General features: G+C 35.9%; 1 protein-coding gene across 12 annotated transcripts in view; it reads right to left on the reverse strand.

Annotated features, from left to right (window-relative positions):
• MMS22L (MMS22 like, DNA repair protein) overlaps positions 1 to 16785 on the reverse strand; it is a 158116-nt gene that overhangs the window by 110688 nt on the left and 30643 nt on the right. For 6 of the 12 annotated variants that reach the window (XM_042986842.1, XM_042986841.1, XM_042986843.1 and 3 more), the window contains 8 exons: positions 13307 to 13485; positions 12100 to 12225; positions 10734 to 10783; positions 8964 to 9051; positions 8692 to 8869; positions 5360 to 5450; positions 3136 to 3266; positions 1303 to 1416 (listed from right to left, as the gene is read on the reverse strand). In XM_042986842.1, coding sequence (XP_042842776.1) covers positions 1303 to 1416; positions 3136 to 3266; positions 5360 to 5450; positions 8692 to 8869; positions 8964 to 9051; positions 10734 to 10783; positions 12100 to 12225; positions 13307 to 13470 — 942 coding nt within the window. In that variant the 5' untranslated portion in view covers positions 13471 to 13485. Of the gene's footprint in view, positions 1 to 1302; positions 1417 to 3135; positions 3267 to 5221; positions 5265 to 5359; positions 5451 to 8691; positions 8870 to 8963; positions 9052 to 10733; positions 10784 to 12099; positions 12226 to 13306; positions 13486 to 13837; positions 14152 to 16785 lie in introns of those variants that run through there. The other 6 variants (XM_042986847.1, XM_007084921.3, XM_042986846.1 and 3 more) reach the window with 6 other exon arrangements.

Below are 16785 nucleotides of genomic sequence, written 5' to 3' on the forward strand. Positions count from 1 at the left end.
ATATTACTATGCAAATTTCTACAATATAATATTTTAAAATTACACCTACTATATGAAAACTAACAGCAACAAGTACGAACCTGCACTATATGTGGTCTATATGTTCAAGTCTGAAATTGGTAAAATAAGAATTGTAAAGAAATATAAAATCCTTAAAAACAATAAGCTTTACAGAAAATGGAAAAACTGATATTTACCATGTCAATGAAACAAAATATGCTGGCAAATGATCAAAGGAAAAAAAAATCCTGAGACTATAATACTGAAATCTCACCAAAGAAAGCTGAACTCTACTGAAAAGCCAAACTGCAAGCAAAAAAGAATTTTTTTACTTGATTATAAGATATGTTAAGTTTATACTTAAATTTACCGCTGAAATAATAAACTGAAAATAAATATAACACCTGTAAACTCGTAAAAGTATGTTTGTTATTAGAATGAGATAGTAGCACCCAAACCCCAAATTGTGGACAATCAGAAAATTCTGAAATCCATTAAAATCAAAGACATTTTCATATAACATAAACAATTTTAAATATCATTTCACGATGAATTCTTTGTTCTTACTTCTGCCTGTGAATATTTCTTATTTTCTACTAATCCACAACAGCTGAATAAATAAAGCCCCATTCTGAAAGATTTGGCCCAAAATGAGGTCAAAGAAAATTTCTCATGCTCTCCTTAGCGCTTTCTTCCTCCTTCCTTGAAATAAGATGCCATAAAATTCTTTAATAAAAACCTATTTTAGGAGTGCCTGGGTGGCTCAGTGGGTTAAGCGTCCGACTTTGGCTCAGGTCATGATCTCGCGGTTTCTGAGTTTGAGCCCCGCCATCGGGCTCTGTGCTGAGCTCAGAGCCTGGAACCTGCTTCGGATTCTGTGTCTCGCTCTCTCTCTGCCCCTCCCCTGCTCACGCTTTGTCTCAAAAATAAATAAAACATTAAAAAAAAACAAAAACAAACCTATTATATTTCTCTTCAAATCTAAATCTGCCATATTTCCTAACTTGTTTCCTGGATTACTAGACAGTATGAAATATTTTAGCCCAAAAGATTCTTGATAGGAAAACAACAAAAAACTTGTGAAAATGAGTCAAATCTTGCACTTCTCCGAGATGTTTCATATTACCACTTTAGGGTTAAAAATATAGTAGGTATTTAGGACTCAACTAATGATGTGTTTGGTGGTGGTGGTTGTTTTATTATAAACAAGAAACTTTGTAACATTTTTCTTGGCTAAAACCACTGCATAAATTCAATTTAAGAGTTAGGAACAATAATTAACACATCAATCTGACAACTTACCTCTGAAAGAGACCATTTACTTCTGTGTTCTAGAAGATGAATGAGTAGAACCCATAATTCTTTAATACATGGACATGGGCAGTGGTGACTCATTAATGCTTCAGAAGGCCTGACCTGTAGGGAAGAACCAAAATGAGTTCTTTAAAAGAGAATTTTATATGCCACATACCTCGTTCCAAATGTTTTAAAAGAATGATTTAGATGACTTAACACTGATGTTCAATTACATAAATTGTTTATGAAAAATGTGCCATTCCATTAAATTTTAAAATAAATCCCCATTTTAAAACCAAAAGTATACAATGAACTTCATTTTCAACTTTTAAAAAAGTTTGCTTTAATCACTGATGTTCAGCAAACTTTTCCCGTAAAGGGCTAGATAGTAAATATTTCAGGGAGATATAGTCCTTGTCACAACTACTCAACTCTGCCATTATTATGCAACATCACTCATAAATAATAGACTTAAAAAAAAAAAGGTGGGCTGTGCTCAGTAAAATTTTATTTATAAAACCAGACAATGAGCTAGATATGGGCTCAGGGCATTGATTTCCTAACTTTGATTTAATTCATCAGCCACAACAGAAAAACTTTTAATAAAATGATTAGAAAACAAATTTAATCCGTTGTAAAGCAAATTAAAAAATTTTTACAAGTCAGAATAAATACAATTGTTGGGGACCTATAAAGGTTAAGCAATTTTAGATTAAGTATGTTTTTATCAAATATACCCTCAATGGTCCTACATAATGCAGAGTATATACACTATACTTGCAAGTACAGCTAGACTTCAGAAATTGATTATGCAATCACTACTTCACATATACTATATTCATGTTTCTAATGTAATACGGAGTAAAAGATAACTTAAAGTATTACTAACCCCTATTTGGTTAATCCACTAATTACATTAGTTGTAAAATTATGTAGACTAGACTTAAAAGACTTTGGTAATACATAAAACACAATCTAAATTATAAAAAATTATAAATCCTCATTTCCTATAAGATTTGTGCTAAAAATCTGAAATAACTGATAATGATCTAAAAATTTCCATTGCTAGCAAATGAGTAGCTATATAGCATCTTTAAATCATTGTCTGCATTAAACACTGTTAGACACAATTTAGTAAAAACAAGTAATTCTCCCCATGATTCTAGACCTTTTTTTTTTTTTTTTTTTAAACCTTAGGTTTATTTTTTTTTTTTTTAATTTTTTTTTTTGTTTAACGTTTATTTATTTTTGAGACAGAGAGAGACAGCATGAACGGGGGAGGGGCAGAGAGAGAGGGAGACACAGAATCGGAAGCAGGCTCCAGGCTCTGAGCCATCAGCCCAGAGCACGACGCGGGGCTCGAACTCACGGAACGTGAGATCGTGACCTGAGCTGAAGTCGGACGCTTAACCGACTGAGCCACCCAGGCGCCCCTAGACCTTTTTTGAAAACAAATAAAATTTCCCTTTACAATTGTTCACTAATTTTAGTTAACTACTCATTTATTGTATTATGTAACAATACATGTATTATTAAAGGGCTGGACTCTCCTACTGGAACAGAAGTTAAATGTACAGTTATTGTCATAAACATCTTGTTTTTATTTTTGACAAGATGGAAAATTAAAAAAAAACAAAAAACCGCCTCTGAAACATTAATTTCAGCCTGTACTAAATGTTTAAATCAAATTATTTTCCCAGTCAACTCCCAGATAGTAATAAATATAAAATTAGGAGAGTTAACAAGTAAACAATTTCAGTTTAAATTCTTATAAACTACACACATTAAGGAGTATTTCCATTAAGTATCAAAAATACAAATAAACTCTTAAAGCATTACCTTGTCATACCTGTTGAGTGACAGGCTTATTAAATCACAAAGAAGATTTTCACAATGTTCTTCAAATAGGCTGACGTTAGTTAAATTGTCTCCTGCCAGATTCATAAACTGATGACCATATATAACTTGCTCTAAAAATATAATAAAATATATTTTTTTAAAACTAAAGTAGATTTTACTAATTCAGAAGAAGGAAAAAAACTATAGACCTTTCAACTGACTTACGACAAAACTGTAACACATAGTGTTAAAAGCAAGTTTCTTTGGAAATAAGTTAAATTTGAGGACAATTCCTTTCTTATATGATCACTAATAAACATTACCTAAAAAAGTTTTCAGTTCTCTCAAGTACCACTTAATAGACTTCTCTTTTCTTAATGTGGCCTTCTTTTTTTATAAAAAAAATTTTTTTTAACGTTTATTTATTTTTGAGACAGAGAGAGACAGAGCATGAATGAGGGAGGGTCAGAGAGAGGGAGACACAGAATCTGAAACAGGCTCCAGGCTCTGAGCTGTCAGCACAGAGCCCGATGCGGGGCTCGAACTCACGGACCGCAAGATCATGACCTGAGCCGAAGTCGGCCGCTTAACCAACTGAGCCACCCAGGCACCCCTCTGTGTGGCCTTCTTTAAAAAGCAACAATGCAACATCATTTAAGGAAAAAAAAAAAAAAATAGAGGGGAAACACTAAAAATCTTCACCAATATTTCTAACCAATCAATACTTTAAAACATTTAACAAATGCTGATAAACTAATCGCATACAATTGTTTCGTGGTATTGCTAGAGAAAACCAAGGTAACAGGTAAGTATACCTTAGAATATTGCTGTAAGGAAATATTTGAAATACAAAGTCCACATGAGAGAATAAATTATGTATTTGTATACATGTTTGCATGTGTATATATGTAAGTGTACACACATGTATATACATTTGTGTATTTTTTAATTAGTTCATTGAAAAGCAGGTATTGAGATAATGGATGTCTTTATAACATAAGTAATTGATAATTCACAAATAATTACAAAATATTGCCAAGTTGTTAATGGAATCTAAAGATACCAGAGAGCAAGACCAAGAAATAAACAGGCAATATATGAAGTAAAAAAGTATCATCCATGATATAGATAAGCTCCTACTAATTTTTTAAAAAAGAAACATTAACAAAAAACAATAATGAAGAAAATATAAAAAAAAAGCAATAAAATTATGTAAAGATGTTCAACTTCACTGGTACTCAGAAAATTGCAAAACAGATTCAGTATTTTTCATGTATTAGTTGGCAAAAAATAAAAATAACTGATAATATCCACTACTGACAAAAGTGTGAGGCAAAGGCACGCTCATCATTAGTGTACATAAATTGGGGAAAACTATGGCAACTGAGCGTTTTCAATATTAAAGCTGAAGGCGAGGGCGCCTAGGTGGCTTACACAGTTAAGTGTTCGACTCTTGATTTTGGCTCAGGTCATGATCTCACGGTTCATGGGATCAAGCTCCACATTGAGCTCTGTGCTGATGGTGCGCAGCCTGCTTGGGAATCTCTCCCTCTGCACCTCTCCCACTCTCTCTCTCAAAATAAATAAACAAACTTAAAAAAAAAAAAAAAAGCTGAATGTGCCACTCTAAGAATCTATTCTACAGAATAACTTGTACATGTATTCAAAGATGTATATATATATATATATACACAAGGATCTTCTGTGAAATATCATTTGTAGTATCAAAAAAATAGAAATAACTGAAATATTAAATAGACTTGGCTAAATAAATTGTGACAGAGCCATAACATATAGGCCTTAAATGAATAAAGTAGAGCTATATGTACTAACATGAACAGATCTCTAAAAACTATTAAATAAAACATTATACAAAACACTATGACAATACTAATTGTGATTAGTTAGAAACAAAGACAAAAATTCTACCCATGAGTTTCTATATATGTATACCAACAGAGAGTATGGAAAGATAAATGGGCCAAACTGTTCTCTTGAAAAAAGGAATAAGACTTTGACTTTTTACTTTGGTTACTATTTGAGTTAAAATTTTAAAAACTTAAAAAACCCAGAAAGCACTTATTACCTGTAATTTTAGCTCCTGAAACCAATATTACATTGTATGTTAACTAAAATGAAAAAAAAAAAAAATCACCTATAATTTAAAAAAAAAATAAAGGCTTAGATTTAAAAAAGAACATAAATTAGAAATTCATAAACTTACTCAATTTTTCACCAAGCATGTGAAGAATTTCTAGCACCAGCCAATGGATATCTAAGTGGAGATGTAATAAATGCCATGATGGTGGAAAAAGCTGTGAATGACATTATCAACTGTGACTGAGAATTCGTAGTACTTTACTAGGTATTTTATAGCATGTCACAACACTCCTCCGTAAGCACAAGGATAAAGAACCAATTAACTACCCACTACTCAAAAGCTCAGGGAAAAACTCTGTCTTGCTCTTTAGAGGACTCTTTCACTAGAGTTCTTTGAAAGCGTATTTTCTTCTGATACTTTAGGACAGACTCACCTTGGGGCTGCTTAACAGACTTATATTAAAGGTCCCTTCCAACCAATCTCTGATTTTACTATAGCTACAAGGCAGTAAAATAATTTTTTAACCACTTATTTTCATCATCTTGTTTTAGACTTTCCTATAAAATATTTTAACAGGAGAACTTTAGACTATCATACAGACCCTAATGAGATGCTCATTAAGAAACTGAAGTTAAAAGCAGTGAAGAAATTTACCTTTCAACTCATGCATTAAGATTCAAATCTAATTCTATCTGATACAAAAGCCAGTGCCCTTAACTACTCTGCTGTAGTAGGGTTGTCAATAACCTCCCTCCAGCCAACACTTGGTATCACCTTAAAAATAAATACAATATACATGTTCTATTAAGAGAACAAGGAAGGGGCACCTGACTGGCTCAGTTGGTAGAACTTGAAACTTTTGATCTTGGGGTTGTGAGTTCAAGCCCCACATTGGGTGTAGAGATAACTTTAAAAAAATAAAACCTTTAAAAAAAGGGGGAAGAGAACAAAGAAGAATTACAGAGAGGGACTTGCCATATCAACTATGCAAACAAAACAAAATGCTATACTAATAAAACAGTATTGGCTCAGGAATAGATAATAAATAAACAGAAAAACAGACAAACAGAAAAAATAGGCAAAAGAGAAATAGATAAACCTGGTATCTTAAATCAGTGGGGAAAGCATGGGCCATTCAATAAAAGACCATTTATTAACTTATTCATTTGCAAGAAACTAAAGTTAGATTTCCCACCTCACAGCGTATTTTTAAAAAAGAGATGAATTAAAAAGATGAATGTTAGGGGCGCCTGGGTGGCTCAGTCGGTTAAGCGTCCGACTTTGGCTCAGGTCATGATCTCGCGGTCTGTGGGTTCGAGCCCCGCGTCGGGCCCTGTGCTGACAGCTCAGAGCCTGGAGCCTGTTTCAGATTCTGTGTCTCCCTCTTTCTCTGACCCTCCCCTGTTCATGCTCTCTCTCGGTCTCAAAAATAAATAAATGTTAAAAAAAAAAAAAATTAAAAAAAAAGATGAATGTTAAAAAAAAGTATATTTTTTAAAATTTTTTTTTTTTTTCAACGTTTTTTTTTAATTTATTTTTGGGACAGAGAGAGACAGAGCATGAACGGGGGAGGGGCAGAGAGAGAGGGAGACACAGAATCGGAAACAGGCTCCAGGCTCCGAGCCATCAGCCCAGAGCCTGACGCGGGGCTCGAACTCACGGACCGCGAGATCGTGACCTGGCTGAAGTCGGACGCTTAACCGACTGCGCCACCCAGGCGCCCCTAAAAAAAAGTATATTTTTAACAACAGCACAGAGATGATACACATGAAAAACCTGACAAATATAATTATATACAAAACTGCAACCATCTACCTAGCAAGGCAGCTTAATTGTCGAAAATAAAAAGTGAACTGATGAAAATATCTATAATATGTAATACCCGCATTTCTAATAAAAAAAGTATCTCTAATAAAAAAGTTCCTAGAAAGTAATAAAAGACAGATGCTTAACAAAAATAGCAATTAAATCAACACTTCTCATATATAAGATAGGTAAAATCCAAAAAACATAGTCATGAAAGATATTACTTTGTAAGATTTTTTTGTTGTTGTTTCAGAAAACAAAAAGTACTTTAGTGTACGATTTTTTGTTTACATGTTGAAGACTACATTGCCCTGCTTTAAAAATTCAGTCTTCTGATCTTCAAATAGCCTTTCTTTTCACATTTGCCTAATTAAAAAGCCTATGAATGGCAAAACTTAGCTTGAGAACCTTTCTTTGGACACAGTCTTTATTTCTGCTGCTAGATAAATTATTTTTATTTTATGCACTTGATGAATATTCAGAAAATATAAACCAGTCCAATTTATAGAGGCCAAAATGAAGGAAAAATATCCCTCCTTCCATAATCTATCCATGAATTTTCATTAAGTGACATGATTAAAAGCAATTATCTATTTGCTTTCTACAGATTAGACAGATTAACCTGGGAATTCAATTGGGACTCTATTTACTTTTAATATTAAATATATTGGTCCCTGATAAGAAGAGTGCATTTTTTTTGTTATTGTTCTATTTCATAGAAATATATAAACATTTATTTGTACATTACATTTTGGCAAAGTTACATTCCTAAAAATAATGTTATTCAAACTGGTAGAGTCAAACAGAATGAAAGAAGTTGAGATTTCAGGGAATATTCCATAGGGAATTACAACTTGCCATTCATATAAGCTCACATTTTCCTATGAAGAATTTGTTAATTACATCTATAAACTGGGTCATGCTATCAGTACAAATTTTTAAAAACCAAACTTCAGGGGCGCCTAGGTGGCTCAGTCAGTTGGGTTCGGCTCAGGTCATGATCTCACTGTGTTGGGATCGAGCCCAAGTCTGGATCCGCACTGCATGCATGTGCACGCTCTCTCAAAATAAATAAGCTTAAAAACAAACAAACAAAAACCCCAAACTTCAGTAGGGATGATTACCACAGGTTGAAAAAAAGGGCACAATCAAAACAATCTTAAATCCTATTTCAGAAGGTTTCAAAGAACAGACATTATGATACAGTTTTGAAAGTGTAACTTGTATAAGGTGATCTTGAATCTTACTGTAATATAAGCTAGGGTTTGCCCAAGCCTTTATCAATGGGAAAAATGATACAAATTTTTAAAAATGGAGGTTATTTTATTTGCTTTGAAACTTTTACACATTTGCACGTTATAAATTGGAATTGAGAATAGCTATCACCGATTTAGTGTATATTATATTCTAAGCACTTTAATTTTAATGTACTTAATTGTCCTAAATAACTCTAGGAAGCTTTATCAGTTATACAATGGGGAGACTGAGTCGAGAAGTGTTACATGCCCAATGGCACATAATTAAAAAGAGGAGCCAGAATTTCAGGGAGTCTGGGCTGCACTCTTGACTAATTTCCCTCATTCTTGAATGAATACTCTTTGTGTGAAGAAAAAACTAATGATTTAAAAATTAAATAAAACAAGTCAAACCTTAATCTGGTTTTGATTTACAAATGCTCCTAGATTAATATTGGGAAGTTCAGATAGATGTCCAACATATAAGAGTAATCCATGAAGCTCATCAACCAACACAGAGGGAAACTGTGCCTCCAAAGTCTCATAGGGATGGACAGGAACATGACTCTCAGCATTCTGTACTTTCAGGTACCTAAAAAACAATTACATACATAAATAACCAGAGTCTGGATGAACCTGAACTCAGAAATTCATGCGGTGATCAAGATACTCTTTTGATATCCTACCTAAAGATGAAAACTTTAACATAATGAAGAAATGTCACACACTGCTGCCTAATATTGTCTGCTTTGCTGTGTAGAATTGATATCTTCCCTGAAACAAAATAGATAAGTGTTATCATAGTTTAAATAACTGATCAGTGGGCAGTGACCAAAAAAAAGTTTTGTAAGCCATACAAGCAGCAATTCATCATTTGTGATTTCATCCCTTCAAAATTCATCACTATCATACATTCTGATTCCCACCAAAAATAATTACCACTTTCCGCTCCCTGAATTTAACATACCTCAGTGATTTTGTTTATACAGTTGTCTCTACCTGGAACTCCTCCTGTCCCCACAACTTTTGCCTACCTATTTTTTCCTCATCTTTGTAGACCAAGATCCGGCATCACTCTGTGACAGGCACACTAACAGATGAAGCCCCTGGCTCCACAGCAGCTTATACAGGCCACTATGACTACACTTTTCCATGTACCACACTTATCTATGCTCGTGTGTCTGTATGTCCTACCAACTGCAAACTCCTCAGCAGCATATTTTTCCACTTTGATTCATTATCACCTTACACAGTACCTGGCATGCAGCAGGGACTCAGGTGATAAATAATACTCAACATCTACTGGGCACATACCGAGAAAACAAAACAAAACAGCCCTGACAGCTGATAGCTAACAACTAGGTCATGAAGTTCCCTACTGAAATTAAAGTTTCCATAAAATATCAACAATAATCAGACAGGGCCACTCTGTGATTACAGTGAAACAAGACAAAAACAAAACCTCTCTGTAATCATGTCTGAATACAGAAACAAGGCACTATGCAATCACAGAAAAACAAAATACAAAAACAAACTCCTTTTGCAGCTAACATGACTCCTGCTTCTTTACTAATTAGAACCCTCTCTAGCCTTTCTTTGTCCCATCTCCTAGACAAAAATTAACACATTTAATTGATGACACTCTCCCTGCTTAACAGCATCCAATCCAAAATAAAGTCCAAGCCCTCTTAAACTCTACTCCAAATCAGCCAATAGAGTGTAAACCCTATCACAAGCCCCTCCCTATTCTCTGAGAAGCCCCAACTGTTCCTCATGATCAGTAAGCTACTAAACCCTTCATTGACCAAAGGTGTGTTCCAGGTGATCTTTAGTTGGTGGGCATCACTAACAACAGATGTTAGCCTAAGCACTTCACATCCGGGATATCATTTAATCCTCACAAGAACTCAATGAGGTGGGAACTAGTACCTGGTGTGAGACCAACAGTTAACTAGGATTGGAACCTGGGCTGACCACAGTGCCATGATTCTAATGACTACACTGTACCAAAACTGACAAAAAGGAGAAGCAGCTAGCCTGCGCTAAACCATACTGCCCTTCAATTCTCTTCACTCCCTTTACTATACTGAACCCTCCAAATCAGTAATCCATTAAGGTCAAAAACAAACAGAAAGAAGACAGCATGAAGTCTGGTGATTTCTCTTATAAGCTCTCCATCCCACTCCTCACCCTCAAAGCAAGTTGCTAATTCACTTCAGAACTGTTTAGTCTTAAATCAATTTTATCACAAATATGGAAAAATACTATAAATCTCAGCTACAACAAAATTTAAGTGTCATATTTTTTCTGAACACCAAACACTATCCTGAACCTCTAATCTAATGGTTCTTCCTCTGTATTATTATGATATCCCAATAATGCATCATAGACAGATGTGCAATTCACTGTAATGGGAGTACCATTCCTTTTTGCCATTAAACATACTTAAAACTTACCAAAATCACAGCTGGCCTGTAATAAGGTTTCCAAGTTGTATAGCTGTTGCCTAATTTTAAAAAATTGAAGGTGAGAGTTAATTTCCTCACAGTTTAAAGCATGTAACAGTTAAAGGCATAATGTTTCCAAATCTATTACATAGCCTTAGTGCTGCATAGCCTCTCATTTATGGATGATGTTTAAAATACTTTGTGAATGTTTATTCAGATAGTGAAGACTATGAAAAGATAGAACATGCCTTTGTCTGGCCTTCCAAAAAATATCTATTAAAAGCTATATATATGTATATGTAATTATAAATACCATAGATTTCACTATCAATGAGATACTGTGTATCCTTAAAAGTTAATGATACTTATATAAAAATCCTAGGTTAACAGTTATATAATGAAATGTTAAATTGTATCAGACAGTTCTACAACAGTTCAGAAAAGGAACAGAATAATTTAGAGTTATCAAGGAAAGATATATAGATGTCCCCGCTGAATTCTTTGATACTAATCTCCTGTCATTCTTCCTAGCTGCTTTTTTTTTTTTTAATGTTTATTTATTTATTTCGAGAGACAGCATGTGTGTGAACAGGGGAGGGACAGAGAGAGGGAGTGAGAGGGAATCCCAAGGAGGCTCTGAGCAGTCAGTGCAGTGCCCAATGCGGGGCTCAAACTCACAAATTCTAAGATCATGACCTGAGTCGAACGCGTAACAGACTAAGCCTCCCAGGTGCCCCAGGAAATGCTTATTGAAATATTTAAGAGTGAGATAACATGATGCCTGGATTCTGCTAAAAATACTTAAACCAAAAAAAGGAGGGAAAGGAATAGATGCAGGAAATGCAATAAAACCCTGATGTTTATTGCTACTCAGGGAGGATACGTGAAGGTTCATTATGGTAGTGATTCTACATTTGCATATGTTCGAAAATTGTTAAAATTTTTAATGTTGTCCAAATTAATCATATTACAGTCTGAAAGATCTATTTGGACAAAGTCGGAATTCATTCTCTAAAACTCAGTGAAACATTATGACGATTCAGCAACAAAAGTAGTATTTCAGTTTGCTTCCAAAATATAATATAGTTCAAAGACTTAAACATTTGTCTTCAATACCTGATGTCAAATATAGAAGAATAAAAAGTCTGAAAAATAATAAAGACTCACTAAAACAAAAGACAACTCACGCAAATCATTCCTCCATCAAACATCACTACTTGATTGTTGTACTGATAATCAAGAACATGAACAACTCTACAGGTGCTTTTGTAATACTGACATTAACAACCACCCAGCAAAGTAACTTACAAAACTGAATAGCATCTACGCTCAAAAGCAGTTAAAAAAAAACAACAAAAAAAACCCCAGAACATACCTGAATAAATGGAAGAGCACTCTAGATGAATTCACTAATGCTGTTTCTGTAACCCACTGAATGCCAAATATTTCCACTGTATCTTCTTCAAAATTAGTTGGTAAAGGGTCAAGATTCAAAATTAACCTGAAAGGAAAACTATGATTTAATCTCATAAAAAGTATGCTAAATCCCATACTATGGCATACCTTTTTTTGTCATTATATTAATGCATATTGTGCATGACATGTGGACAATAATGTCAAGGTCATGATATGCCTTGATACCTGATACCTTACCTAGTCAGGAATACTACATTTAGACTGTATGAAAGATTCAGTCAAATACAGTGATAAAAAAAAAAAAAAAAAAAAAAGTTAACAAAGAGCAATGTAACTCAGGGAAAAATCCCAAAAAGAAGTCTAAGGAACATACTTTTGCCTGTGATCTTAAGTTGAAGAATTTCATCCTTTGAGGGGACATTTAATTTTTAAAACAGTTGAAAGTTACTCTAAGCCATGTCTGGAGCATAATCAAACTTAGTAATCTCTTTTACGGTCTCAAACAAGGAACAACTATAAAATCAACAAAAATGGTTTCCTTTCTGACTGAAACTGCTTCAGCAGGTATTCCCAAAATATTTCAGTAACTGCAGTTTTACTGCAATTTGTGTACATCTGCCCAAGGCAAGAACTTTGAACAACAGCATTCTTGTGAACTTACACAATCTGGCATAATTTCTTCAAAAGTTAAAACAAAAATAAGTCTATAAGACTTCTGTGTACAGATACACAGAATTAGAACTGAGGCAAAGACAACAAAAAAATGTGCATGTCTAACTTAAGAATTACTGTGAAGCTCCACAATATTATTTCATGTTTTAGAGGGTTATACCATTTCAAAAAACCCAGCTAGTTCGGAATTCACTTTAAGCAAAAGGGAAATTAATAGCCAGCTTCCTACCCAAAAGCTGAGGTAGCAGGAAAATAAGAAAACATAGGTAGCCAGAATTTCTTCCTAATATCGCAAAATCTTTTAGGTATGCTCCAACCAGGAAACCGACAACAGAACTGACAGCCTGAAACCATGTGATATACAAAAACGTTTTATAAAAACGCTGCTTGAACATCGAAGTTTAATGGACTGAAATCATAATTAAGGAACATTCCTCACACACTGCTGAAAAATCTGATAAGGGAAAGATAAAGTCTCCGATTTTTTTACCCACCGCTTAAGGGATCCGCTAGAAAGGTAGGACTCTCCAGAAAAATGACTTCCTCCTCCTCGGTTGTCAAAACCACAGGAAAAACATGGGGGTTTGCACCAGTCTGTCCCCAGCTCCAGTTCCAAGCTGTCGGTCAGGAACATCGACGCGGCGGAACAGTTATCCATTATGTACTTCCTGTCCTGAAATGTTTGGGATTCATAATCATTCAGGACTCCAAAGAAATTGTGATAAGATTCCAGGAGATGGGGCCAAGAGATTGGGAGTGACCTCCGAAAGTTCTCAAAACGTCCCCCCCAAGCACAAAGAAAAAAGCCCGAGAAGCCAATTCCTCAACTCTCCCCACACCGACACCCCGATAGAAAGGCTGTTTCTATTTAGGTAGAATGCACCCCCGACTGGCTGTGGCAGGAACTTCATATCTGCTCTCTAGGTTCGACTCTGCAGCCCGAACAGCGAGAAAAGAAATGTTTGCAGGACAGATCCAGCTTAAACTCCCGACCCCGCCGGGTCCTGCGCAGCCCGCTACGTTACCAAACAGCACTGAACCAGTTTCCCATCAGTGAAGTGGAAAAGCTCCCTTGCACTCTCCGTGGGGGGCGGGGGTGAGGATCAGGACAGCCCGACGCCAAAGTTTAGTTCTCCCCGCCGGGAGGCAAGTTCCGCCAGCGCGGGCCGGGCACAGATCGAGGGAAGCAGGTGTCCTGCGCAACGGGGCGCCCCTCGTTCGGTGCACGGCGTACCGGCTCACACTTTCGGTCCCGGAGATCCGCCCCAGCTGTCCAGTCTAGAACCGCGGCGTCGGTGGGGTCTAAATCAGAAACAGGCGAAATTCCCGCCACGGCGGACGCGCGCTCAGGAAGGGCGGGGCCACGGCGCAGTCCGCCCCGGAGGTCGGCTCGTGACGTCTACGTAGGACCCGCCGGCTCTCCGCGAGTTCTCGCGAGAGTCTGTCTGCCAAGGACTAAGTGCGGCGAGCTGCTTTTTGTTTTTTTAGTGAGTGTGTGCTTGTAGCTGTAATTGGTTCCTTTGGCTGGAAGGTGGGGCCTCACCGGGCAACGAAACTGGTACCGAGGCTGAGGTGAGCAAGGCCTAGGGACAGCTGGGTTTTCTTCGGGCAGGACCCAAGTAAGGAGTATTGCTCAAGTGAGCCCGAAGCGGGTGTCTCATTCACACCCAGAGCGGCTCCATAATCACTTCTTGCCGCGCTGGTGCCCGCAAGTCCTTTGTTGAGATCGAGGATGCCTATTGTTAATGTTTTGTGGGCAAGGCAAGTGCAAAAATAAGCTAATCCAGTGTATGGAAGCACTGAATAGGTCAGATGTCCCTTGCTTTCGGTATACAACTGTTGCTCTCCTTATGTGCAATACATCTGGACATGTTTAAGTCGCTTAAACCTGGTCGCTTTTGTAAAGGTATAGCCCATGTGCAGCATTTTTATCTTTTGAAAGTATTCTTTAAAATCTACTAAGAAGACTTTCCAGTCTAAATCAGAGATAACACTTTTAGGCATGTCAGTCACTTCAAATTCAAGAAAAACAGGAGAATTGCTCATTCATTCGTCTTATAATTTTGAGTGTTCCCCATTGCTCCAGAATAGTTTGTCCTGTGTTTAATTCCTATACAGGGAACCTGTCATAACTCCTCTGTTCAAACCAAATAATGCACATTTTCTAAGAAATGGGATGAGGTGAGGAGAAAAACACAACATGACCTCTATTCTGACTGCAACCTAGGGATACTGTGATGGGTGTTATGTCTATTATGTACAGATGATGTGCCCTGCGACTTGATGCTTTGTTGGGTACCGCTGCAGCTTTTTTAATGGTTCGTGTGGAGTTCTAGCATGACACATAGTGTCATCTACAACAATCCCTAGGAAATAGTGCCTAGTTATGAGAATATTGGGACCTGGCACTGTGTTTAGGAGAATTGGGTCAACAGATAATTATTTCTTCCTCTAATCAAAACATGCAGATAGATTCCTTTTTCCTTTTTCAAGCATCTGATGAGTGATCAACTTGGTTGAACCAGTGAGTAGAATGAGAAGAACCTAATAACTTCTTTGTAAATAATTTAAGCTAGTACTGTAATGCATATCAGTAGGAATCCCTGAGAAATTAACAGCGTACTCAAGAGAGGTAATTAAAGATAGTTTAATCAAAGGGCCATTTTTAAAGATATGGACAGGGTTATTGGAAAACAAAAAACTAATGGTGAAGCATCCAGAACTCATCAGAGTCATTATCATCCTTAAGCCTAAGAGATTTGGGGACAGAGTGATTACTAGAGCCCAAGGAGATGTACTGCTGTGGGAGACATACTGCAGTAGGAGACAGCCATCCTACCTGAGGAACATAGCTACCACCAACCTCCAACCCAAGAGGGAGGAGCTAGAAGGATTAAGTACCCAAACCACTTTCCCTCCACACTTCAATGTCCCAACTGGAGTTTTTCAATGGCTGCAGCCAACCTAAAAACAGAGGGCAAGCGTGTAAGCTATAAAGTTCAGGCTCCTAGACTAGAGTCCAGGCAGAAGAGAGATAGAGAGCGAATCTGACAAAAAGGAGTAAATTTTATATCAAAAAGACATAACAATACTAAATGTGTAACAGAGCTTTAATATATGGAAAGGGAAAAATATTATTACTTAGAGAAGAAATACCCAAATCAATAATTGCAGACTTGAACACTTCTCTCTCTCTAATTGGTAGAACAAATAGAGAAATTAGTATAGACTTGAATAGTACCACCAACCAACTTGACCTAATTGATAGATTTATAGGTGACTCAACCTAACAATAGCAGAATACACACTTTACAAATGCACACAGAACATCGACTAAGGTAGACCATATTCTTTGCAAGAAATCAAATGTCATCAACTTTAAAAGATTGAAATCATACAAAGTATATTGTCTGACCACAATGGAATTAACCTAGAAACAAATAACAGAAGGATATCTGCAATAAATCTCTCAATATTTGGACATTAAGTAACACACTTCTAATAAACCCATGGGTCAAAGAAGAAATCACTAAGAAAATGAAAAAAATATTTTGAATTAAATGAAAGCACAGTAATTTTTTTTATTTTAACTGCTTACATTAGAGAAGAAAAAAGACCTAAGTTAATGATTTAAATTTCTAAAGAAACTAGGAAAAAAACAGCAAAATAAAACCAAATCAAGCAAAATGAGGGACATAAAGAGAAAAAAATGAAATGAAACAGAAGAATAGAGGAAATAAATGCAATCAAAAGGTGTTTCTTTGAAAAGATGAATTTAATTGATACACTTTTTAGCCAGAATTATCAAGAAAAAGGGAGAAAACACAAATTACTAATATCAAGAATTAAAGATCTGTCATCACTACAGACTGTTACAGACATTAAAAGGATAAGCATATTAGCATTTTTTTATGCCAACAAACATAGATGAAATGGACAAATTCTTTGAAAGACACCAACTGCCAAAGCTTAC

The sequence above is a fragment of the Panthera tigris genome, chromosome B2 (genome assembly GCF_018350195.1).
Source record: "Panthera tigris isolate Pti1 chromosome B2, P.tigris_Pti1_mat1.1, whole genome shotgun sequence".
NCBI classification, from domain to species: domain Eukaryota; kingdom Metazoa; phylum Chordata; class Mammalia; order Carnivora; family Felidae; genus Panthera; species Panthera tigris.